We start from the raw sequence: 26,695 nt of genomic DNA on the forward strand, positions 1-26,695 counted from the left end.
ACCTTCAGATTTCTCCAGTTTCCCTGAGTCTAAGGAACCCTTTTATTAATCACTTACATTATTTAGAGGTTGGGGTTGGGTGGATGGTTGGTGGGTTGGGTGGATGGTCGTGGGTTGGTTGGGTGGTCGGTGGGTTGGGTGGATGGTCGGGGAGTTGGTTGGTTGGTTGGATGGTCAGTGGGTTTGTTGGATGGTTGGTGGGTTGGGTGGGTGGATGGTCGGGCATTTGGTTGGGTGGTCGGGGGGTTGGATGGATGGTCGGTGGGTTGTTGGATGGTCGGTGGGTTGCTTGGGTGGTCGGTGGGTTGGTTGGGTGGTCGGGGGTTGGTTGGATGGTCGGTGGTTTGGGTGGGTGGATGGTCGGGCAGTTGGTTGGGTGGTAGAGGAGTTTGGGTGGATGGTCATGGGATCATGATGGTCATGTTGGATGGTCGGTGGGTTGTTGGGTGGTCAGGGGGTTGGTTGGGTGGTCGGTGGGTTGGGTGGATGGTCGGGGAGTTGGGTGGTCGGTGGGTTGGTTGGGTGGTCGGTGGGTTGGGTGGATGGTCGGGGAGTTGGTTGGTTGGTGGGTTGGTTGGATGGTCAGTGGGTTTGTTGGCTGGTCGGTGGGTTGGGTGGGTGGATGGTCGGGCATTTGGTTGGGTGGTCGGGGGGTTGGGTGGATGGTCGGTGGGTTGTTGGATGGTCGGTGGGTTGGTTGGGTGGTCGGTGGGTTGGTTGGGTGGTCGGGGGTTGGTTGGATGGTCGGTGGTTTGGGTGGGTGGATGGTCGGGCAGTTGGTTGGGTGGTAGAGGAGTTTGGGTGGATGGTCATGGGATCATGATGGTCATGTTGGATGGTCGGTGGGTTGTTGGGTGGTCAGGGGGTTGGTTGGGTGGTCGGTGGGTTGGGTGGGTGGATGGTCGGGCATTTGGTTGGGTGGTCGGGGGGTTGGGTGGATGGTCGGTGGGTTGTTGGATGGTCGGTGGGTTGGTTGGGTGGTCGGTGGGTTGGTTGGGTGGTCGGGGGTTGGTTGGATGGTCGGTGGTTTGGGTGGGTGGATGGTCGGGCAGTTGGTTGGGTGGTAGAGGAGTTTGGGTGGATGGTCATGGGATCATGATGGTCATGTTGGATGGTCGGTGGGTTGTTGGGTGGTCAGGGGGTTGGTTGGGTGGTCGGTGGGTTGGGTGGATGGTCGGGGAGTTGGGTGGTCGGTGGGTTGGTTGGGTGGTCGGTGGGTTGGGTGGATGGTCGGGGAGTTGGTTGGTCGGTGGGTTGGTTGGTTGGTCGGTGGGTTGGGTGGGTGGTTGGTGGGTTGGTCACACAGCAAAGAAAACAAATTTCCGTCATCCCTAGAAAAAGAAGGCTTTCTATTAGATTTTGGAGAACCATTGCTATGAGGATTTGACTGCATTAAGTGACAACAGTGTTAATAAGTAAGATCAGGATGTTGTATGATCACCATCCCTATTCATTCCCAACTCTTGTAATATGCCAAAAGTATTGAATTGAGCACCAACTATCATTCCAGTTCTTCCACTGCTCCACAGCTCAATGCTGGGGGGCTTTATACCCCTCTAGCCCAATCAATGAATATAATAAGATGATGTCATAACAGGATGACGTCCAATCAGCTATTTATTATTATGCTGTTATTATTGCCGTGTACAGTCTGTCTGTAATTAGTCCAAATCCGATTGGTCATCATCACACACTCAGAAAAGAGTATCATGTTATATTATTATCATTATTATTATTATCACTATAATACCACATCATCATATCGCCCACCTCTGAGAGAGACAGACCACCAGAGAGTCAGAGTATGTGTTTGTGAGAGAGATAGATGGAGCGAGATACAGTTAAAGCTAGCAGTCGGGGGCCTGCAGCTGAGCGTGGAGGGAAACCGCAGGGACTGACATCCTGAGGAAAGGAGCAAGAGGGGGGGCCATTACATAATGACTGAAACCCACCGGCCCGGCTATGGCACCGGCTTACCACTCCGGAGGAGCCCTGCCAAGAGAGAGGGAGCGATAGAGTGGAAATAGAGCGGGAAATAAAGAGCCAGAGGGATGACGGACATCTACTCAGAAGTGAAAGACTAGAGAAAAAAAAGAGAAGAAGGAGACAAAAAGCAGACGCTGGAGAAGAGAGGAGGAGGGGGAAAGTCCCCCGGTGTTAAATATGGCGTGTAGAGCGCAAATAAGGCACTTCCCCACGCTGAAATGAGCCAGACAGGGTGGCAGGGAGACCCAGTGACGCGACTGGAGACCGATTTCTATCTCAAAATCGCAATTAACAATCCCTCCCCCAGCCCCGTCGCCTCTGCTGCTATTCTTCTTCCCCCTCCTTTCTGCTCCCTGAGCTGTTCAGCTGACTCTGTTTATGCTTTATTTCCCCGGTTCCTCAAAGCCACTTTTAGTTTTTTTTTCCTCTCTAGCCGACTAGAGAGACTTCTGAGCAGGTTGACGGAATATTTGCATGTGCTGCAAGGGCCTTTAAAGTCTGGTACTGTTCCCCAGTCTGGGACTGTTCCCCAGTCTGGTACTGTTCCTCAGTCTAGGACTGTTCCCCAGTCTGGTACTGTTCCTCAGTCTAGGACTGTTCCCATCTGGGACTGTTCTCGTCTGGCACTGTTCCCCAGTCTGGGACTATTCCCCAGTCTGGGACTGTTCCCATCTGGCACTGTTCTCCAGTCTGGTACTGTTGCCCAGTTTGGTACCGTTCCCCAGTCTTTTCCTGTTCCTCAGTTTGGTACTGTTCCCCAGTCTGGGACTCTTCCCCAGTCTGGGACTGCTCCTGTCTGGTACTGTTTCTGTCTGGTACTGATCCCCAGTCTGGTGCTGTTCCTGTCTGGGACTGTTCCCGTCTGGGACTGTTCCCCAGTCTGGGACTGTTCCTGTCTGGTACTGATCCCCAGTCTGGTGCTGTTCCCGTCTGGGACTATTCCTGTCTGGGACTGTTCCCCAGTCTAGGACTGTTCCCGTCTGGCACTGTTCCTAAGTCTGGAAATTTCACATGCTTCAAGGGCCTTAAAAGGGCCCATATCAGCAGAAAACCAGGGGGCAGATTAGGAAAAACATTTTTATAAGCAGGAACATCTGGACTGTCCACCAACCCACACACTGTGAAAGGAGACACACCTGTGAGATTAGTGTGAGCCTCCTAGGCCCAAAAACAGAGCATTCAAACCTCTAAAAAAATTAATGTGCTACAAATGGTTCCACTTTTGATTCCATAAAGAACCATGATTGTTGTAGATATGCAAAGAGATGAGATGACCCCAGTCTGGGACTGTTCCCCAGTCTGAGACGTTTCCCGTCTGGTACTAAGGGGTGTTCTGACTGTAAGCACATAATCACTCAGAAACCAGTGCAGTGCATTCAACAGTAAAGACAGGGTGGAGCTTATTTAATACAGTGATAGAAACCAGTACTATAAACAATCCAGTGTCTATTATGAATAATTCAGCACAAAATCCAAATGAGTCAGTATCTTTTATCACTTATTCAGTTTCTACTAGGAATAATTCAGTGACCACCATTAATTCAGTTACTTTGAATTATTCAGTATCTACTGTGAATAGATACTGATTACAGTATGTACTATTATTCTGTATTATTATTCAGCACATGCTGTTAATTAATCAGTAATTAATATGAATTATTCAGTAACTGTTATAAGTTATTTAGTAATTACTATTAATTCTTTAGTAGAAACTATTAATTATTCAGTAAAAACTATTAATTATTTAGAAAATACTATGAATTATCCAGTAGAAATGATTAATTATTAAGTAGAAACTATGAATTATTCAGTATCCACTATAGGTTATTTAGTAGAAATAAAAAGAAGTACTAATTATTTAGAAACCACTATGAATGATTCAGTATCTCCTATTAATTATTTAGTAGAAACTATTAATTATTACCTAGACACTATTAATTATCCAGTACTTACTATGAATTATGCAGTATTCTCAGTGTCTACTATGAGTTATTCAAAATCTCATATGAAGTATTCAGTAGAATCTCTGAATTATTCAGTATCTCCTGTAAAACTGAGGTGTTAGCTGTAAGACAGTGAGGAACTGAGGTGTGGACCCACATACAGAAGCTGTGAGATTAAGGAGTGTGAGGAACGTGTCGCTCTACAAATAAGAGAGGCGGTGGAAATAACGCAGCGCTCTTTGTTCACATTGCTACTCGGTGGAATTTTCCACTCGAGTGTAATTTCCCCTGATGTAACGTGTTAACAAGACTCTCGTATTTAAGCGGCGAGAGAAAGATCAAAGGAGCCGCTCGCAGACACTCGCGCTTTAATTCTCTCAGTACTTTCCCCTAATCATAAGCACTGTCTTACTTTAATTAGGCCTCTTATTACAGACACTCTGGTTTTAAAGCGCTTCAGCTGGAGGATTCTTTCCCCACTAAACTCACATTAGCATAAAACATCTGCCGTGCTTTTAATCCGGGAGTGTGGAGAGAGCTGATTCACCATGCAGCATCAGATCAGCAGGAAACTCCTCATTTAATCTGACGATGTAGCAGTGAGAGATATATCAGCTTTCAGTCTGACTTCAAACTATAGGTAAAGCTGGAGGTTAGAGCTCCCCCTATCATCTGGGAGGAGGCCTATCTATTTTCACACCCCTGACCATGGAGGGCTGGGAGCAGGGAGCAGGCAGTTAGAGACAGTCTCTCCAAAGAAGGTGAATGTATTTGGAGCAGTGTTTGTATGTAGTGTGATTTTACAGCTCTTGACCGGCCCTACGGTCTAACTGCTGCTCATCATCAAGTGTAAACTATCATTACTCTGACCATCACTGCCATGACTATATTACGTTATTCTACACCATGATTAATATATTATGATTATGATCAGAGGAGTTCAACAGTATAGATGGTTTGGTAATTTTTATCAATAATTTATAAATAGTTCTGATCAGAGGAGGACGGGTCGGGTCCCCCTTTCTGAGTCTTGGTTCCTCCCAAGGTTTCTTCCTCCAGCTCTGAGGGAGTTTAGCGGTTGGCTGCTTACTGGGGGTCTTGGATCCTTCATGTCTTCTTATGTTATTTTATCTGCCTTTATTTTTATTAATTTTTAAAAATTTTTACTAATTACTAATTATGTAAAGCTGCTTTGTGACGACAACAGTTGTAAAAATCGCTATGCAAATAAATTTGACTTGACTTGTAAAGCGATTGTAAGTTCAAATCCCATGTGATGGGGGCGCTCTCATCCGCAGATGGAAATACAAGCAACAGCAAACATCTTGAGGGGGCGGAGCCACAGACTAAACATCTTATACAGTATTTAACCAGCAGTTTCAGCTGCTGCTGCTCAAATGTGAGTTAGGAGAACTGTAGACTGAACTATGTTGAGTTTAAACCCCAGAACAGTTACGTAACTGTTGCTACTCGAACCAGGTCACCTCATGACCACAGCTTACCTTGTGCCAGGGTCTGCAAAAAGGCGCTCAAACTCTCTGTACAGGGATGCTAAACCTAGGAATTGATTGTATACACCTGTGTTGAAAGGGACTGAATGAAACACCTGAATGTACTGATTAAGAGGTGCGTCCCAATACTTTTGTCCATTTAGTGTCATATATTTTTTATATTTTCTATAGAAACCACAGTCATGCCCACTGTTTTAATTGGTTTAGCTCAAAGCTTGTTGTTGATAAGGCTATACCACTGTCTGGCATAAGCAATTATAATCAGTGTAAAAACTGGTGGGGGGGTTGGGGTCGAAGGGGTTGGGACAGGGGGGTGGGGTCTGACTGCAGCAGGCCTCCAGTTCCTGGAACAAATAAACACATGAGGACGGGTAATGTAGGAGCTGTGTCTCGTGGATGGCTGTCCTTCTTCTCCTCTCTCTCTCTTTCTCTTTCTCCCTGGGGTAGTTTCTCCAGACCCCCCGGCCAGCCGGCGGTGGCGTGAGCCTGAATGGCTCATTAGCGGCCGGCCGCGATAACTCTCCAATACGCTGTCACCAGCCTGCAGCCTGTGCTGACCGTGCCAGCGGCCGCCGCCTGCGCTGATAAGCCCTGGCGTGAGGCTGCCTTATCGCTGAGCGGCTGAGCTCAATCTGGGCCTTGTGGCCATTATCCACTCTCCGCATCATGGAGATGTAAACCGCCCCTCAAAAGTTTGGGGACACTCCCCGTAAAGCTATAAAGGAAGCAGTGGTGGAAGTGGTTCCCAGTGGTGGACCGTGTTGCTACATGAATACTAGGAGGAAGCTGGTTTTGGTAGGTGGTTGCTATGGTATTCTAGGTGGTTGCAGTAGGTAGTTTTTGTGAAGTTGTGTAATAGTTGCTAGGGTGTTGCCAGGTGGTTGCTAGGGTGTTGCTATGGCAGATGATAAAGGCCTGCAGCACTGTCCTACACATTTAGCTACAATTTATACTTTACCTAACCCTAACCTACACCTTAATCTACAGTTCAATTTAATCTACACCTAAACCTAATTTAACTTTGACCTGTGCCTTAATCTACATCTTAATCTAATCTAAACCTTAATCCACAGTTAAATCTGAGTTTACACCTTAATCCACACCTAAACTTAAACCTAACCTAACTTTAACCTGCATCTTTAATGTACAGCTCAATCTACTCTAAACCAAACATTTACCTACACCTTAATCTACACCTAAACCTAATTCTAACCTAACCTTAACCTACACCTTAATCTACACCTAAATCTGACTTTAACCTACACCTCAACATACACCTAAATCTACACCTAAATCTGACTTTAACCTACACCTCAACATACACCTAAATCTACACCTAAATCTGACTTTAACCTACACCTCAACATACACCTAAATCTGACTTTAAGATACACTTTAATCAACACCTAAATCTGACTTTAACCTACACCTTAACATACACCTAAATCTGACTTTAAGATACACTTTAATCTACACCTAAATCTGACTTTAACCTACACCTTAACATACACCTAAATCTGACTTTAAGATACACTTTAATCTACACCTAAATCTGACTTTAACCTACACCTCAACATACACCTAAATCTACACCTAAATCTGACTTTAACCTACACCTCAACATACACCTAAATCTGACTTTAAGATACACTTTAATCTACACCTAAATCTGACTTTAACCTACACCTCAACATACACCTAAATCTACACCTAAATCTGACTTTAACCTACACCTCAACATACACCTAAATCTACACCTAAACCTGACTTTAACCTACACCTTAACATACACCTAAATCTGACTTTAAGATACACTTTAATCTACACCTAAATCTGACTTTGATCTACACCTTAATCTACACATTAATCTACACCTAAACCTAAACCTTACTTTACCTACACCTTAATCTACACCTAAACCTAATCTTAACCCTTATTCTAAACCTGTGCTCCTTGCTGTTACTCCCTGGATGTCGGTCCACTTTTTTATGAGCTCCTAATTGTTCATAAACAGCTGGATTTTCCAGCACTGTTGTTTATGTTGTTCGGGTTCGTGACAGAAGGGTTGTGTGCGTGTATTTCGCACAGCAGCGCTATCAGTGGACGGGTGGAGAAACAACCAGGTCACCCTATATGGGCGTTGTGGGATAACCGCTCCGGCCCTTCTTAGTTAGGAGTTTTATCGCTAAAGTGCGTTAGCATAACTGTGCATCTTTCAAACTCACCACAAAGCGCACACACCATTTCTCACTGGAGTCATTACGGCTGCGAAAGCAGATCAATCTCGCTGTAAGTCGCAGTCACGGCAGGAGGACGGCGGCGCTAGACTGTGTTGATTCTGTTTGAAACATATGTTGTGTGAAGGTACATCAGATTTGAGTGATTGGGAGTGGCCGGCGAGCGCAGAGAGTCGGCCTGCTTCCATCTGCTCGGCGGACCGGGCTAACAGCCCCTGCTAAATGAATCTTTTCCTCCGTGAGCCGTGGCGCTAATTAATGCAGGGAAGATCGATGGGCTCTCTGCGCCTCGCGTCAGGAGCGGCTCATCATTCGCTAATTCATTTGTAAATAGCTGGAGTTCTGTTCACGCTGTTGTTCCACAGCTTCTGCTGATCTGTCATCATTTTAAAAAGCAAGCCTCGCGCTACAAGGCCGAAAACGACGATGGCGGCGACGTGTGCAGAAATGCAAAAATCTGCTTCATTTGTCCAGGGCCTTCTCATTGGACCAGCCCATATTCTATTACAATCATTTTTTAAAATTCTTTAGAAATAAACAGGCTGTGTTGTCTTAGTTACTGTGCCTTTAAGAGTTATACAGCTCTGGAAAAAATGGAGACCACCCTATATAATCAGTGTCTCTGATTTTACTATTTAAATTAATTGTATTTCATAAATCATGGACAACATTTCCTCTAAATCAAATAAAAATATTAATATTTAGAGCATTTATTAATTGGCAGAAATGACAACTGCTCAAAAACAGCTGCTCAAATAATACAAATAAATGATGATAATAATTATAATGTAAAGAAGTTATTATTCAGATTTAATCACAGTAGTAATATCTGAACTCTGAGAGCATTCAGAAATCACTATGGTGAAATAATAACCTCGACGGCCAATCACAGCTCTCATGTCTCGGCCGGCTCTCCACTAGTCTTTCACACTGCTGTTGGGACTTTATGCCGTTCATAGTCTGCAGATTCAGCTAACTCGAAATGCTGTATGTGTATATGTAAATGATCTCTGTTCTGATTGGCTGCACTGTATTTCGAACCCTGATGACAGGGTTGTGGGTTCGATACCCAGGCTCTGCAAGTTGCCACTGTTGGACCCCTGAGCAAGGCCTTTCACCCTCCCTGCTCTCTGGGTACCGCAGCAATGGTTGCCCACCCCTCATGGAGTCTAGTATTATTTAGAGTTCTCCTCAGATCAACACCTGGTTTGGTGGTAAATCAGGGCTTAATGATGGTGAATCAGGTGAGCTGCTGCTGCTGATGATGATGGAGGTGAACACATCCTCCATGCTGTGCTGGCTGGACTGGGGGGCGTCCAGGAGAAACCTGGAGGAACCGAGCTCTGTTCTTCAGACTAGCTCACCGACAAGATCTCACTACTTTCTTTCTTCAGAATGAGAAGCTCTTGTTTCTTCTTTTAATGGATTCATGTTTAGCTGCTTTTAGATTACATAGGATTTGGAACTGGTGGTTGAGAGCAAGACTAGACTAGTCCAGGTCTAATCGGTGCCCGTAGTGATGTCATTCCTCACACCCTGGACTGAAAAAGCAGTGTTGAGCTGAAGTCCCTTTGGAGTTTTAGTGTGTGTGTGTTGTGTGCAGGAAATGTCACTTTAGCTTTGGTGGCCGTTTACAAAAAAATCCTGTAGACAAGCAGTTCACTCTTTTTTTAGCACACACACACACACACACACACACATACACACACACACATACAGGGGCAAACTAGTAAAACGAGAAAGCCTATAAAAGACAGGCAAGAAGAAATGTTTGTGTGTGTGTGTGTGTGTTTGTTCATGTGTATGCACGTGATTGTGTGTGAAATTAAGTATTGGAGAGTATATGTACTGTGTGTGTGTGTGTGTGTGTGTGTGTGTGTGTGTGTGTGTGTGTGTGTGAGTGTTTTGGAGTGGAGCCGCTGTGCTGTTTATTTCCGCTGTGTGTCGGCGGCGAGTCGGCTCCCGGAGGTTTAAACAGACGCTCAGAAACCCGGCCTGTCTCCAGCCGTCTGGACTGAACCATCAGACTGCAGGAATGGGGGGGTGGAGGGGGGCGGTGGGGGTGGTCTGGAGAACACTGACGTGTTTTCGTCTGTATTTAAGCCGACCATTACTCAGATCACAACGCAGATCAGGGCATCTCCTGCCCTGCACTAGTCCTGCTGTGACTCTTCACTTCAACTCAGGGTGGGCTTGTTAACTCTATGTGGGTCCACACTTCAGTACTTCACTATCACTTAACTACTGAACCAACACAATACTTTCATTTAGATACTGAATAATTCATAATAGATACTGAATAATTCATAATAGATACTGAATAATTCATAATAGATACTGAAAAGTTTGTAGTAGATACTGAATAATTCATAGAATATTTTATATAATTCATAGTAGATACCAAATAATTAATAGTGAATATGGAATAATTTGTAGTAGATACTAAATAATTCATAATAGATACTGAAGAGTTTGTAGTAGATACTGAATAATTTGTAGTAGATACTGAATAATTTGTAGTAGATACTGAACAATATGTAGTAGACACTGAATCATTTGTAGTAGACACTGAATCATTTGTAGTAGACACTGAATCATTTTTAGTAGATACTGAACAATTTGTAGTAGACACTGAATCATTTGTAGTAGACACTGAATCATTTGTAGTAGATACTGAACAATTTGTAGTAGACATTGAATCATTTGTAGTAGATACTGAACAATTTGTAGTACATACTGAATCATTTGTAGTAGACACTGAATCATTTGTAGTAGATACTGAATAGTTCATAATAGATACTGAATAGTTTGTAGTAGATACTGAATAATTAATAGTAGATCCCATATAATTTGTAGTAGATATTGAACAGTTTGTAGTAGATACTAAACAGTTTGTGGTAGATGCTGACTAATTTGTAGTATATACTAAATAATTTGTAGTAGATACTAATAATTCATAATAATTCATATTAGATAATGAATAGTTTTAAGTAGCTACTGAATAATTTGTAGTAGATACTGAATAGTTTGTAGTAGATACTGAATAATTCATAGTAGATCCTAAATAATTTGTAGTAGATATTGAACAGTTTGTGGTACATACTGACTAATTTGTAGTGGATGCTGAATAATTCATAATAGAAACTGAACAATTTGTAGTAGACACTGAATAGTTTTAAGTAGCTACTGAATAATTTGTAGTAGATACTGAATAATTCATAATAGATACTGAATCATTTATAATCGACACTGAAAGCACACTATTCATAGTGGATACTAAATAATGTACAGTAGAACTGAATAAAAATATTCAGAGATACTAATTACTAATTCATTAAAAGCAATCATTGTTTACGTAGCAGCTGGTGGTCATCCTAGTGATTCTGATATAGTGAATATGACGTACTGCAACCCATTTACCACACTCTACAAATCAGTGTGTGTATTCTGCACTGAACAATACAGTACAGATCATAACGTAGACCAGTCTTCATCAAGCCCATTCAGCACCCAACCCAATACCCCCACTCCAACTGACTAACTGGACCGAAGATCTGGAGAATATGTTAGTATAAACTGTGCAGGAAAGCAGACCTCCAGGAACTGGGCTGGTGGCCACTCTGATCCACGGTGTAATAGTGGTTTGAGACCAGGCAGTCTAGGGGCAGCAGCAGGGGTTAGAGGCCAGGGGACAGCGCGGGCCTCTGCAGGCCGCTGATAAGAACTTGTTTGTCTTCCTGTGGATGGTTAGGCCTGGGTCGGCGGCCACGGAAGCTGTGGGACAATAGGTGTGTGTAGAGCTCAGGCCGGCCTCCTTCACTCCCCCCTACCGTCTCCCCCCTCTCTCTGCCTGCCCCCCCCACCTCCCTCCACACAAACACTTTCATCACCCACCCAACTCCTCCAAACCTCTGACCGCCACTCTAGACGTCCAGCAGGAGTCCACACTTGTTATATCATCTTGCTGTTGTTCATTAAATTGTTATGTAATGATGTAATTACAACATTTCTCAAGCGCAGGGTCATGTGTGTACGGATGTGTGCAAAAGTTTGGACACTCCTGTGTAAATGATCTCTAATCCTCTACCGGAAACCCTTGAATATGACATTTTTCTGCACATTTTACACACAAATTTCATTTATTTACAGAATTTAAAAAGTAATAAAAATAGTATTACAAATAAAACAAGTGTTTTTTTTAAATATTATTTGTACATGCTATATTTTATGCTTTATCCTTTCTAAAAATACAGTAAATAAACAGTAGCTGTGTATTAAGACGTACAGAAGTGTGTCTCTGTGGAGGATGGGACCTATTTACACTTAAAATATTAACCACACGGGTGGTGCATCTGTCTAAGCGTTGGCTCTATCATCAGGAGATCGTTGGTGCAACCCTGGTGATGCCACAGCCATCCGTTTCTGGGGGTCTCAGAGAGCCTAACCAGCCCTCCTTCTCCCCCTCTATCACATGCAACGGGCATCTGTTACCTGATGCAACAGAATTAGCAGTTAGCGGTTAGCGCACTTGTTAGCATTCACCCTTCCAGCGCTGGAGGCATCATGTGATGAGGCGTGTCCTAAATGAAAAGTGGGTGGAAAGTGGAAATAGCTCAAATTGGGGACAAATATCCCCCAAAAAAGACATTTTCTGAGTTTCTGACATCAGATCATAATCTAATCTTCTACTAATAAGCATTTAGAGTCTGCTCTTAAACCAGAGCAATGCAAATAACTCTAATGACTAATGCATTCTATGCAATCTGAGCAATGTCATTAGCATCCCTGCATGGGTTAGTGGTATTTCATGTCAAGACCCGGGACAGGAAGGGAGGAAAAGGCGCTTCCTATAGTGTAATTCTGTAGAAAGTGAAAAGACAATAGATTGGAAGTTGGCTCTGTTAGCATCCTTTCAGTCCAACACACAGTTCGAGTTCATTTACTCGTAATACTGCTGGAAAACACAAGCTAACATGGCTAACAGCGGAATGTAATACCGCTTGGAGATTGATTTTTAATTAGCAATGCTAATTCCTATTCCAGCACTGCTGATTGGTGGACGAGCAGAATGCTTATTATTTCCAGTTTGGAGGAAGCAGGGTTTGTTTCCACACCAAAGGGGGGTGGTCATTCAGGCGTGGTCGTAAAGTGACGTGTGGCTGCTCTCACCTTTAACTTCTTCAGACAACATGCTGTCACAACAGCTCAGATGAGTCAAAGCTCAAGTCCCAGCCCTTCTGGCTTCCTGTAGCTGCTGCCCTCATCAACCCTGACTCTGGCCTACAAAGCCAAGATTGGACCAGCCAGCCCCTCCGTACTTGATGGCGATGGTCAAAAGCCGATCTGCACCAAAAGCCCTTTCAGCTTCAAGTACGGCTCGGCTCGACCCGCCATCCTTTAAGATCCACGGAAGACGAGCGTCCAGACTTTTTACTGTCCTGCACCGAAGTGGTGGAACGAGCTTCCCCTGGGTGTCCGAACAGCAGAGTCCAACGCTCGCTGTCTTCAAACCCAGACTGAAGACCCTCCTCCTCTGAGAGGACTGGGGTGTAGAGTGTAGAGTGTGTAGAGTATCGTGGTCTCCAGACTGACTTCTGTATTTAGTAGAGCTGTAAAAAACATCGAAACCCTTCGTTACACAGATTCACTTCTTGTTTAGAAAGTTCAGAAAGTGTATTGTCAGAACATTGCAGAGGTCAGCATACCAGAAGAGGAGTGTGTGTGTGGTGGGGGGGAGTAGAGCTACTGAGCCCATCTGAAGCTCAAAGAACTTCCAGTTACAAGGTAATGTTTTCACGAATGTGTCCCGAACTGGCAGCGAAGGACCACATCCTGGAAACGGGGACTTCCTTTATTGAGTCTCCTCAGAAAGTCCGAGGCTGCCGACCACTCCTTAAACTGAACGGCTGCCCGAGCTGGTCAGCTATTGTTTCCTCTTCATGAATAACGCTATTGCCGGCACGCTGATAAAAGGCCGCTGCTAACGAGGTCACACGGCATTCTTCTTTAAAGCCCCGGGGAGGCGAATTCTGCATTTTCCTCCTAAGTAGGTTAATCTTCCTTTTGTAGGCCCACTATCGACATGTACACAGCCCACCCCCCCATTAAAACCTAATCTTTAATAAATTGCTGATTTGTTTTCCCAGAATTTCCTCCTTTTCAGTGGTACTGGGGGGTCCTAATCATGGGTAACACCTGTGTAAGCAATCACTAGGCTAATGCTCGTCCCACCCACACAGCTCCAACAATCAATCACAGTCTTCCTCCTCCCTCCAGTTTGAGAAAGCTACACTACAAAGCATAAGGAAGGTTCCAGGCGTGATCATCTCTCCACCTGCCTGTTGTTTATATATTATATTTATATGTTTACGTTTATATTAAAATGTTATACATAGTTTTTTGGTTTATTTCGAGATAAGACTGTTCAATTTCTCATCCATTTAGGTGTAGTATACGTTTATAGTGGGTGTAATTCATTAGGGAGCATACATACATATCTGGACAAAAGTATTGGGACACCTTCTCATTATTTTTTTCTTCCAAATCAAACGTTTTTGGTTTGGTAGCTCAGTAGTTAGTCACCAGCAGCTGCAGCGGGCCGTCTGATACTCGGTGAAGCTTTAGCTGCGCTAGTTTAGCAAACGGCTAGCTTAGCGAGTGGCTACAGATGCTTGATCGTTAGCCACCAGTCTGGATCTGAGTCATTCTCGTCAAAATGTTTATAAGTGGGGTTTCAGTCAACCAGGCTTAAGTTAGTTATCCTGCTAACAAAACTAATGCTAACCAGCTTCTCTCTCCCGATTCAGAGCAGTTTAGCAGTGGTAATGGTCAGATTACCCAATGTACCCATCGCCCAATGTAAGATAAGCCCCCACACCTCCAAAATACTATATAACGCATAGAAAAGTGGAGACCGGCTCATGCTAGTTCTTACAGAACATAAAAATGGACCTAACAGCTAGACTACAGGGCTGTGTTGTGGACAGATTAGCAGGCCTCAAGTGTTTTCACCATATGTGCTCTGCTATGTCCAACAAGCGTGAAATTAAAAATAATACAGTACCATCTTAAAGCCCTAATCAGGAACCGCTATGGCCTTCCCATAGGACAAGTGCCTTCCCTGGAGCACTAACAGAAGGGTGAAGGTGCAAGTATTTGTGTGAGTGCCCAGAGCAGTGGGCAGCCAACTCCAGTGCCCGGGGAGCAGAGAGGGTCAAGGGCCTTGGTCAAGGCCCCAACAGTGGCAGCTTGCTGAGCCCGGGCATCGAACCCACAACCCTGTCATTGATAGCCCGGATAGCCCACCACTGCCTCTTAAAAGAGTTGTAGTAACAGTAATAGTAATAAAGGGCTGCATTGGCCGGGAATCGAACCCAGGGTCAACTGCTTGGAAGACAGCTATGCTCACTACTATACCACCATTGCTGATCAGCACTTTAAAGGGCCCCTTTAAAGGGCCCCTATCATAAAATATCATGCTTCTCCAATCCATACATATACTCTCCCACTCTATAGCCAGAGTATAGCCATTTAGCCCCGCTTATTTACATTGAATTTATGAGGAGAGTCTTATTCTGGACTGCCTTTGAAACTAAACCCAAAAAAGAGAAATCACAGTAGAACTCATTTACATAATTTACATATTTATACATTTACATGTATCTCTTAAAGGGACAGTAACATCTAAAAAGTTCAACTTGACAGGACAAAAAAAAAATTATGGTCCTGTAAAGATGGATTTCGACTGCTTTTGGTAGAAAATCCCACATAAACGAGTGCAAACACCATAAAAGGCCGTCAGGGAAAATATGGATTATTATTATTATGGATTGATATTTTGCTCAGTTTTACACCAGTGCAGTGCAATTTCAGCTCTCCATCTAACTGCATTCCAAGGCAATGCAATGTAATTTACCCCGGTGTGTGTATGAGCATGTGTGTGTGTGTACTGGTTCAGCATTTAGCAATCCCTTTATGACTCACTCACTTTGTTCCCCCCTTTGGCTGCAATAGAGACTCCCTTATGAGTGTGTATTTTGGCTCAGATTAAGGTCTAGGGGTCAAACAGGAAAATGAGACACACTCACGCACACGCACACAAACAGAGGGGAAAAAAGAGGCCAGAAAACGGACCAGAAAATAATAATAAAAAAACAGCGAGCCCGAGAAAGCCCCCGTAAAGTGTGTATGATGAATGGAGACAGCTCCGGGTTTTATCTCTCCTCTGACAATGAAAAATAGAGGAGCGCTCCCACCAGCGCGCTGGAGACCGAATGGAAGCGGTCAGCCTCCAGCGGCGTCTCTTTGCATGGGAAAGGATCGTTGAGGCTCCTGATAAAGTAGATAGAGCGAGGCTAGCAGGGCTTATAGCTCATTTAACACAGAACCGTTTAGCCAGAGCGTTTAGTGACATCGGCATTTCCTGGGTCAGCTTCACCGGTCAGCGCAAACACAGCCAGGATCCTCGGTGGCTGATTGTGGTGACTGATAGATGTGACAGAGCTGAGATGTCTGTGAAATGCTATCTCTCCTCCACAGGCTGAGATAAGTTTGCTGAGGCAGAGGGGGTGGGGGGGTGGGGGGGTGGGGGGGGGGGGGTATGAGCAAACTGTAACAACAACAACAACAACAATAACAACGTCTACCTGTAAAAAGTGGTGCACTGAACTTTTACACCATCTCCAAAGTAGCTAGAAAAGGAAAACCCTGCAGGCTGAAGCTCAAAACTTAGCTAGGTGGCAGCTGTGGTGTTACCAGCTGGTCGCTATGGTGTTGCTATACCTAGTTGTTGCTATACCTAAGTGGTGATAGCTCTACCTATACCACAGCCAATGTATAGACACTACGTAACCACATACACCATAGCAACACCATAGCAACCACCAAACAGAAAATGTTTTGTGGTTGCTGTGGTGTTGCATCTTTAATGGTAATGCTGTAAACACACGTTTTGGCGAATAATCCGACAGCATTAGGCTGTACCTCCCCACTACAGTCTACAGTAGTGTGTATTTCGATGGTGCGTTACTGTGAATAAACAGCTGTCGCTCACTCTATCGTACACAGCTACGGTTCATATCTGCCGTGGGAAATAAAGGAGTGGACGAAGATAAGGCTGGACACATAAGGCTGCTCTTTTTTTTATGCAGTTGTAATGCATATCTGGCATATCTGCATATCTGGCAACCACATTGTGAAATCTGTATTTTTGCAGTAACATTCTGGCAACTTTGCGATGATCCATAAAAAAACAACAGTCTTTTACTATAAGATTTAAGATTTAGCTATTTTTACACTATTTTTACAGTATTTTTACAGTAAAGTTCTGGCAACCACAGCTGGTGGTGACACCCCCCCTCAGAGCAGATATAGAATCCATAACATTACTGAAAAATTAAGTATGCACTGTAGTCTATAGTAGTGTATATTTTATTTTACTGTAATTTACTGTAAACAAACAGCTGTCCTTCACCCTAACATATACAGCTATGGAACATTTTACTGTAGTTTTAACATTTTTTGAAAGTTCTGGTGACCTGGTGATGGTCCATAAAATAAACAACAGTCTTTTACAATAAGATTTACAGCTTCTTTTCTTTTTCTTTTTTTTTTTTTTTTTAACTATAGTTTTACAATAAAGTTCTGGCAACCATAGCTGGTGGTTCATTGGCATCCCCCAAACCAGATATATAACCTATACAATGATAAAAAATGTACTATAATTATTATTGTACTGTAATTTACTGTAAATAAACTGCTGTCCTTCAGCCTAAAATACACAGCTGTGGAACATTTTTACTGTATTTTTACAGTAAAGTTCTGGCAAACACAGCTGGTGGTTCATTGGCATCCCCCAAACCAGATATAAAACCCATACAATAATAAAAAAGTAAAGTAAATCTGTACTTCAGCCTTCAGTAGTGTTTATTTATTTTACTGTAAATAAACAACTGTCCTTCTCCCAAAAACATTCAGCTGTGGGACATTATTACTGTATTTTACAGTAATGTTCTGGCAACCACAGCTGGTGGTTCATTGGCATCCCCCAAACCAGATATATAACCTATACAATGATAAAAAACGTAAAGTAAATCTTACTTATTTTACTGTAATTTACTGTAAATAAACACACTGTCCTTCAGCCTAAAATACACAGCTGTGGAACATTTTTACTGTATTTTTACAGTAACGATCTGGCAACCTGGTGATTTTTACTATAAGATTTACAGCTAATTTATTTTTTTTTACTGTATTTTTACAGTAAAGTTCTGGCAAACACAGCTGGTGGTTCATTGACATCCCCCAAACCAGATATAAAACCCATACAATAATAAAAAACAAGTAATCTTTACTTTAGCCTTCAGTAGTGTTCACTTATTTTACTGTAATTTACTGTAAATAAACAACTGTCCTTCACCCAAAAACATTCAGCTGTGGAACAGTTTTACTGTATTTTACAGTAATGATCTGGCAACCTGGCGATGACTCATAAACTCATAAGCGCGCAACAGATAACACCACCACTACCATTGCATTACAGCAACACCATGTGGGAGACCAGGGTTCGATTCCCGGTCTGGGTGACTATGCTGTGCTACACCAATAAGAGTCCCTGGGCAAGACTCCTAACACTACATTGGCCCACCCCTGTAATACGTGTAACCTTGTAAGTCGCTCTGGATAAGAGTGTCTGCTAAATGCCATGAATGTAAATGTAAAGGTAAATGTAAAATAAACAACAGTCTTTTAATATAATAGTTACAGCTATTTTTCAGTTCTGGCAACAGTTCAGACTTGTGTTCTGGCAACCACAGCTGGTGGTGGTGGTCCCTCTCCGACCAGACACGGAATCCAAAAAATGTTGTTTTATTTGTAATTTCTTTGTTTGTTTACTGTAATTTACTGTAAATAAACAACAACAGCCTTTCACCCTAAAATATGCAGCTATTTTTACCCTGTTTTCTATGGTAAAACTCTAAGTGTAGTTAACCGCATCTGCCTGTTTTTATCTGCCTCCCAGTGACTGGGGAAAGAAACTCTTGGGTTTGTTAGCATTGCAACTCAAATAACACCAGAGCAACCGCCTAGCAAAAACCTAGTTTCAGCCTATTGAACACGTAGCAACCATAGCAACCACATAGTCAATAGGCTGTTTGTAAGTAGATGGTTGCTATGGTGTTGCTATGTGGTTGCTATGATGTTACAGATGGATGCTGTGGTGTTGCTAGGTGGTTTCTTATGGTATCATATAGCTTTTTTTGAGTGTTGGGTGTAAAACTGTTATCCGTCTCTTCACAAGGGTCCATTTGTTTAATTAACTGAGGGGGTGGGGGGTGGTGGCATGACTCAGGCATGGTCATTTGACTGCGGAAAATGCCATGACACAATCTTCAAATAATCTAGGTAGCAAACCACCTAGCAAAAACAGCTTCAGCCTATTAAAACATGCAGCAACACCATAGCAACCACATAGTCAATATGCTGAGACTGTTTTTAAGTAGATGGTAGCTAAGGTGGTGCTATGGGGTTGCTATTTTATTCCAGGTGATTGCTAGCTAGGTGGTTCTCATGGTGTTGTTTGATGGTTGCAAGGTGGTTGTTGTGGTGTTGCTGGGTGGTTCCTATGGAGTTGTTTGATGGTTGCAAGGTGGTTGTTGTGGTGTTGCTGGGTGGTTCCTATGGAGTTGTTTGATGGTTGCAAGGTGGTTGCTATGGTATCACATAGCTTTTTTTGGGTGTTGGGTGTAAAACTGTTATGGTTGTGGTTATGGTAGCTATGGTGGTGCTATGGGGTTGCTATTTTATTCCAGGTGATTGCTAGCTAGGTGGTTCTCATGGTGTTGTTTGATGGTTGCAAGGTGGTTGCTATGGTATCACATAGCTTTTTGCGGGTATGGATGCAACTAAAATATCCAAAGTGGAGATCTTAAGTGAATGCATTACTACATCTACTAAGGGGCAATTTTTTGAGGGGTTGGGGCATGACCTAGCTATGGTCATTTGACCCCAGAAAATGCCATGACACTGTCTAATGTCAGCGACCATCTAAAATCAACAATAAACAACAGTATTTAATAATTAACAGTATTTTTTTAAACCAGGACGGTCAGTCCCCAGTTAGTGATTTAGCCACCTGCGGAGCATGCAAGTGCGTCACAGGCCTGACCAGTGCCAGGACCGCCACCATCATCAACCCTGTCTTTCTAAACATAGCGTTTCCTGTTGTCCGAACAAACGCGGCTGCTTCCTGTTGCCTCATCCTTCTGGGCCCCTGGAAACTAGGAAGCGAGTGAACTTCGGACTTACTAACCGCGCTTAATTAGGCCGTGCCTCGTGGAAGCGAGTTCTCCATAATATACTGCATACGATACAAAAATGAGCAGCACTGCCAGAACACCTCTGTAGGTCGCTCTGGATGCATGCCATGCATGTGAAAGACGACCGGAACGGCAGCAGATTATGTAAGCATTCGTCCTGAGCTGCCGTTTAGCTAGCTAGCATCCTCCTACGCCCTGCTAGATGCCCTGGAAGTGACGCATGGAGCATTGCTTTAGCTCTGTTCACCCCTGCATTAGCGGTAGCATTGGCAGCGAAGTATGCAGATATAGTCCTTAGTCCATAATCGCTAAAATTAGCTACACACATCCAAAAATCTGTAGGCGCCTGCTTTCTTCCAATAGCCAGGGTATTAATAAAGACTTTGTCCTCCATTTGCTGCAGTAACAGCCTCCACTCTTCTGAAAAAGCTTTGCCCTATGTTCTGACATTCTTCCAACAGTGTGGTGAGGATGATTTGATTGCATTCAGCCACAATGAGAGCATATGTGAAGTCAGGTATTGATGGCGGATGATTGTTGTGTCACCTCAGCACATCCCAGAGGTGTTGGATGGAGCTCCATCACTTCAGAGAACCAATCAGAGAACCCCACAGCCTACAGACTGATGCTGGGGGGTTATACCCCTTTAGCCCATGCTGGCCAATGGGCATGGTGACCTTAGGTTCATTAGGTGCTTATAATTATGTCAGCAATGGGTGCAGCTCATTTCTTGCAGTACCACCAGCTAAGATGACTTATACACTATATGTCCGAATGTTTGTGGACACCCCTTCTAACGAACTCATTCATATATATATATATATTCCCATTTATTGACATCATTATATGGTATATAATATATGTGATTATATATATATATATATATATATATATATATATATATATATATATATATATATATATATTATACAATTAAATTATTATTATTATTGTCCTTATTATTATTATTATTAGTAGTAGTATACAATTAAAAGTGGGAAAATATATATGTAATTTATTTATTTTATAATATAATGTGAGTTGGTTACATTTGAGTCATTTTACTAATAGTTAGGTCCACAAATCATCGGAGATGTCAATATTACGTTATACCTTATACATTATTTTTATTAGTATTATTATTGGTAGTAGTATTATCCAATAATAAAATAAAAAAAGAAAAGAAAAAATGAATAAATTAATAAATAATTTATTTATTTCATAATATAATGTGAGTTGGTTACATTTACCTTTGTACACAGAGTGTATTTTATTAGGGCTTGTCGTCATAATGCTGACCAGACGGCAGGCAGAGGCAAAGCAGGCACATCCCAAGAGTCTAAAGTCAACAAACTATGGAGGAAAGGTCTAAACAGGGAGGCTAGTGAACCCTTAAGAAAACACAGGAGCGATGGGGAAAAACCACAATCTCAAAAACACAATGCTAAAGCAAACACAAACTTTTAACTACAGAGCAAAAGACAAAGCCTAAGAGCAAACACGACCGAAGGACATATATATATATATATATATACACACACAAAATAAACAGGACGTAGTGGTTACCATGGTGACAAGACAGGACTACAAAGGGGCGCAGATGCAGACTGGGCTGATGATAGGTCTTGACCTAGACAGATGGGCGTCTGAGGTGCATCACTACACTTTCCATCCAGTAAACTGATATACGGCCATATGTGCAATTCTAGCATATGAAATGCACTACATAGACAAAAGTATTGGGACACCTGCTAATTCATTGCTTCTTCTGAAATCAAGGGTATTAAGAAGAGTTTATCCTGCTTTTCTTGGAGTAACTGCCTCTACTGTCCAGGGAAGAAGAAAGCTTTCTACTAGATATTGGAGGAGCATGGAGCATTGCTGTGAGGATTTGATTGAATATTGTGTCAGCAATGGGTCCATTTCTATTGGTCCATTTATTTATCGTGACGCAATGATACGATGTAAATAACACCGAAAATGGGACACCAAAGGGTTAAAAGATGACACAGGACACTTGAAAGATGTTGGATTAAGCTGAGCCACCCTGGAAGGATCGGGTTTTGACACTGTGGGCCAGTGTCAAGGTTTGAAATTTGATGGGGTGCTACAGGAAGCCAGTGAGGAGAACGCAGAGCTATGAGCCATATAACTGAGCTGAAGACAGGTCTTGAAGCTGGAAGGGCTGTTGGTATATTTCACATGATCTTTCAAGCCTGGGACAGACAATAAGGGTTAGGAGGAACCAGACCAGAGAGGAACCAATAACGGGGACTCCATGACACTCTCAGACCATCACAGTGAATAGAGTTATGACTATTTCTAGACAACTAGACAAATCAGTGTCTGGGAGACAGTCAGTCTGTGCATCAGCTCAGGGGCCAGCCAGCAGCAGCTCCAAGCCAAGTCCGAGAACAATGACGCCGCCTGCCCGCTGGTGCCACGGGTTACGGATAACTACCCAATAGTGCCTTCCATCTTTCAACCGGCCACCAGTCCACCAGGGCTGCCGCTGATTGGCTAGGAAATGACACCTGACCCGCGTTTTCCTGAGGAAGGACACAGTTTACTTCTGGGCAATATTTATTGGCCACTGGCAGGGATAGTTCGCTGGGGGCACCGAATAAAGACGCAGATAAAGAAAATAAATGATTTCGATGAGTCTGGGTCTCTGAAACAATGTGAGACTCGCACTGAAGTCTGTATTTATCGGAGGTTATTTATTAGACACTTTTCCTGAGTTTCTATTAAATCAGCAGACCCTGTGTCTGGAGATGTACTGCTGTAAGCCCACCATTGATGACCTTGGTTTACCTCATGTGGACTCGCTGAGGTCATTGCTCAGCATGTGGCATTTCTTGACCTTGGGAAAGTACAGATTTCCTCACTTCTTTCGCAATGAGTGAGCAACACTGACCTTGTGATAACGATGATACTTTCACAAACAACTCATTTGCACCATTTTCCCCAAACTTTGAATGTGAGCTTTGGCATCTTGAGTTTTGCGCTGTCAGTGATTAGTACTATTCTCAACGTCTGAGGTGTTCAGTAATCTCTAATAGACTTGCTTATGTGCTTGCTGACTCATAGTTCATTTTAGCTTAGGCCCCGTTTTGAAGGTATTCTGTGGTCAAGGCTGTTCTGTTCAATTCAGATTACCTTCTTCTTGTTCATGAAAATGTTATATCCATACGCTTGGGATTAGCCATGGTAGTAAACAGAGCCCCAGGCAGGTTTAATCTGGTCTTGTTAACACTGTTGTAAAATATCCTGCAGTTCACTTTCTGCTTTACTTTAGAACTATAGCCAATGTTGTTCTTGAGCATAAGACGCTGAACATAAAATGTAATATTTGCACTGAAATAAAATATAATAAGTAAAAATTAGTGTGTTTGCTTGACTTTCTTTTTAAATGAAAGAAAACATGCTCCATAGGATTTGGTTTGAATGTCAGATTTTGTTTTTAAACTGCCAAAAGAGAATAGAAGTCTTTGACAAACCTTCGTATTTGTGGGTTATTGACTGGAGACGTCCTAAAATGATCTTAAATAAAAACATCAAAGTCTATTTCTGTTGTTTATTTCTGTGTTTGACAGATGTGCAACATGTATTGCAATTTGAAATATTATCAAACATGATTATTTTGCAAAATTGTCCAATTAAAAAAATAAATGACGATATTACTTTACAGTATTTTTACTGTATTTTTACACAACAGGTGGCGCAGTAGAGCTGTGTTTCAAATGTTTCGAAGCATCAAACCACTTTGGCTTCAAACGTGTTACTGCCTCAGAAGCCTCGTTCTGCCCTGGGTTAAAGTGTACCCGCTAAAAAGCTAAAGCTAGCACGCTAGCAGAACAGAAGTGCTGGGTAAGTCAGAGTCTTCCAGGTGGTCAAAGGGGAGAAGCCCTGAACGACTGTACCGAGGTCAGGCTTTTCCAGGCTCTTTTATAGTGAGAGCGCTGGAGGTGGCCCTAGTGGACAATCCCAGTACTGCACACTGGCAAAACAAGAAAATTCACACAAGGCAGCTGCAGAAGACAAAAAAAAATGCAAATGCAAACAAGTGCTGCAGCTATTTAATAAAAGATTTGGGCCTTCTCGAAGGTTTATACAAACTACTAATGTAAACAAGATAGTGGTCATGGTCAAGTATGAGGTTTGAGGCAGAATTGTAGGGTCAGGTCATTTGGATCAAAGTTGTTAATAGATGACATTAAGAGCATGTTTCTAACCGAAAAACAGTCATTTCTTTGACCCTCAGCTCAAGGAATTCATGATTATTTTGAAGGGATTTCAAATATTGTGTCCAGACCAGAAATGAGGTTTAGAAATGTCCACAAAGAGACGCAGGAACCAGCCTTTTCCAGCCTTTTTCAGCTGTTTCCAACCTTTTTCCAGCCTTTCCCAGCCTTTTTGTAGCCTTTTTCAGCTGTTTCCAACCTTTTTCCAGCCCTTTCCCAGCCTTTGTCCAGCCTTTGTCCAGCCTTTTCTAGCCTTTTTACAGCCTTTTTCAGCCTTTTTCAATCTCTGGCTCAGCACTGGCTCTACTGCTTTTATGGCGTTTTGGTGACATCGCACGCAGTGAACATTCATGACTGAGAAAGACATGTCATGCTACATATGGGTTTGTGTAACATGGCTAACAACAGTAGCCTTGACCACCCCAAAGCCAGAAATTGGTCTCTACTCTTGTCCATTTTTGTGAAATCTAACAAAATTCTTCTTTTTCTTTCTAGAAACCAACCAGATATGTGAAGAAAATGGGATGGAAGTTCCCAAAAACAAGCAGATTACTGTAGATGCAATAGCGGAGGGCTGCTGGTCGAGGTTTCTCACAGGAGACAAGAAAGAAGTGCACATCCTCAACCTGCAGTACACGCAACAAGTAAGTCCGTGTGTCATGCCAGTGCTTCCCATATAGAAATCACAATAGATTTAGTATAATATAGGAAGCTGGTTTTGTCCATGTATTTTCAGTGTATTTAGGTTTTTGGATGGCTTCCAATCTGCACTGCTCACTTCAGTGTTTTCCCAACATCTGGCTCGAATCACCAGCTAATTGCCTGGCCCTTCATGAGCTGAATTGGGTGCATTACGGCAGGGAAAATATGCAGGACTGGAGTTGGGAAGCGCTGCGCTGTGCCAGCCTCAGTAAACACTGGTACTGTTAACGTTAAGAGATTTATTCAGACCTTAATTTACACCAATGTAAAAAAAAAAAAAAGATGTGTGGCCTGTTGCAATGCCTTTATCCCACATTAATGCTGTATCTCAGTTGATGTTCACATTGCTTATTGGTTGATTGGTAAGACTCTGTTCTTGCTGTGTGTGAAAGCTTATTAAAGAATTACAGTCTGAGAATCATGAACACAGCTTTACAGAGCAGGGTTTCCAAATCAGTCCACATTTCTTAGCTTTTCCCTTTGGCCTCTCTATTGCACACAGAGCAAATGCTTCACTTTTCGTGTGGTAAATTAACCTGAATAGGGTTATCTGTCTGTCTGTCTATCTATCTATCTATCTATCTATCTATCTATCTCTGTCTGTCTGTCTGTCTGTCTATCTATCTATCTATCTATCTACATATCTATATATCTATCTATCTGTCTGGCAGGCTGGCTGTCTGTCTCTCTGTCTGTCTATCTGTCTATATGTTGGTCTATCTATCTATCTATCTATCTCTGTCTGTCTGTCTGTCTGTCTATCTATCTATCTATCTATCTATCTATCTCTGTCTGTCTGTCTGTCTATCTATCTATCTATCTATCTCTGTCTGTCTGTCTGTCTATCTATCTATCTATCTATCTATCTATCTATCTCTGTCTATCTATCTATCTATCTATCTATCTATCTATCTACATATCTATATATCTATCTATCTGTCTGGCAGGCTGGCTGTCTGTCTCTCTGTCTGTCTATCTGTCTATATGTTGGTCTATCTATCTATCTATCTATCTGTCTCTCTGTCGGTCTGTGTTTAAACCTCCACACAGACATGAACTGGAGTGAAGTTAGTAAGGTTGTAAGTTGTAAGTGCTGTTAAAACTCTATATGTTGTTGAGCAACCTAAACCTACTGTTATTGAACTACACAAGAAAACCTTCACAGCATCCAGTGGCCCGTAATTATAATTGGCTTATATAAGAAAACACTGCAGGCCTTTTTTTTTGTTCCACTGTCTGTTGCTTAGTAACCAGGCATTTCGCAATGCATTCTGGTCCACATTCAGCTGATGTAGCGGACTTCACTGTTCACCAGAAATGACCAGTGCATTGTGGGAGATTGTAGCGGCCTCAAAATCCCACTCAAATTCCACTCTACATTTCGGACACTGAGAAAAATGGCTGACGTATTTGACAGAGTCCTGAAACGTAAACAAGCACCCATTTCAGTCACAGCCAATAACTGCAGGGTTTCTCAAGAGGCTGCTGAAGTGATACTTCACTTTCTCCTGGCTGCATTCATTCCAGTGTTGCACAGTGTTGCTCGTAGGCAACACTTTTCTGAGCAGTTTCTAACCGAAAAACAGTCATTTCTTTGACCCTCAGCTCAAGGAATTCATGATTATTTTGAAAGGATTTAAAATATTGTGTCCAGACCAGAAATGAGGTTTAGAAATGCCCAGAAAGAGACACAGGAACCAGCCTTTCAGCCCTTTTCCAGCCTTTTCCAGCCTTTTCCAGCCTTTTTCCAGCCTT

General features: G+C 42.7%; 1 protein-coding gene across 2 annotated transcripts in view; it reads left to right on the top strand.

Moving 5' to 3' along the window:
• The window catches only part of eng (endoglin), an 86,099-nt gene that overhangs the window by 9,439 nt on the left and 49,965 nt on the right, over positions 1-26,695 (top strand). For both annotated transcript variants that reach the window (XR_011980654.1, XM_072692732.1), the window contains exon 3: positions 24,734-24,882. Coding sequence is in view for 1 of the 2 variants with exons in the window: in XM_072692732.1 (XP_072548833.1) it covers positions 24,734-24,882 (149 nt within the window). In the remaining variant the exon portion in view is untranslated. The remainder of the gene's footprint in view (positions 1-24,733; positions 24,883-26,695) is intronic.

This window comes from Salminus brasiliensis, chromosome 1 (genome assembly GCF_030463535.1).
Source record: "Salminus brasiliensis chromosome 1, fSalBra1.hap2, whole genome shotgun sequence".
Taxonomy (NCBI): domain Eukaryota; kingdom Metazoa; phylum Chordata; class Actinopteri; order Characiformes; family Bryconidae; genus Salminus; species Salminus brasiliensis.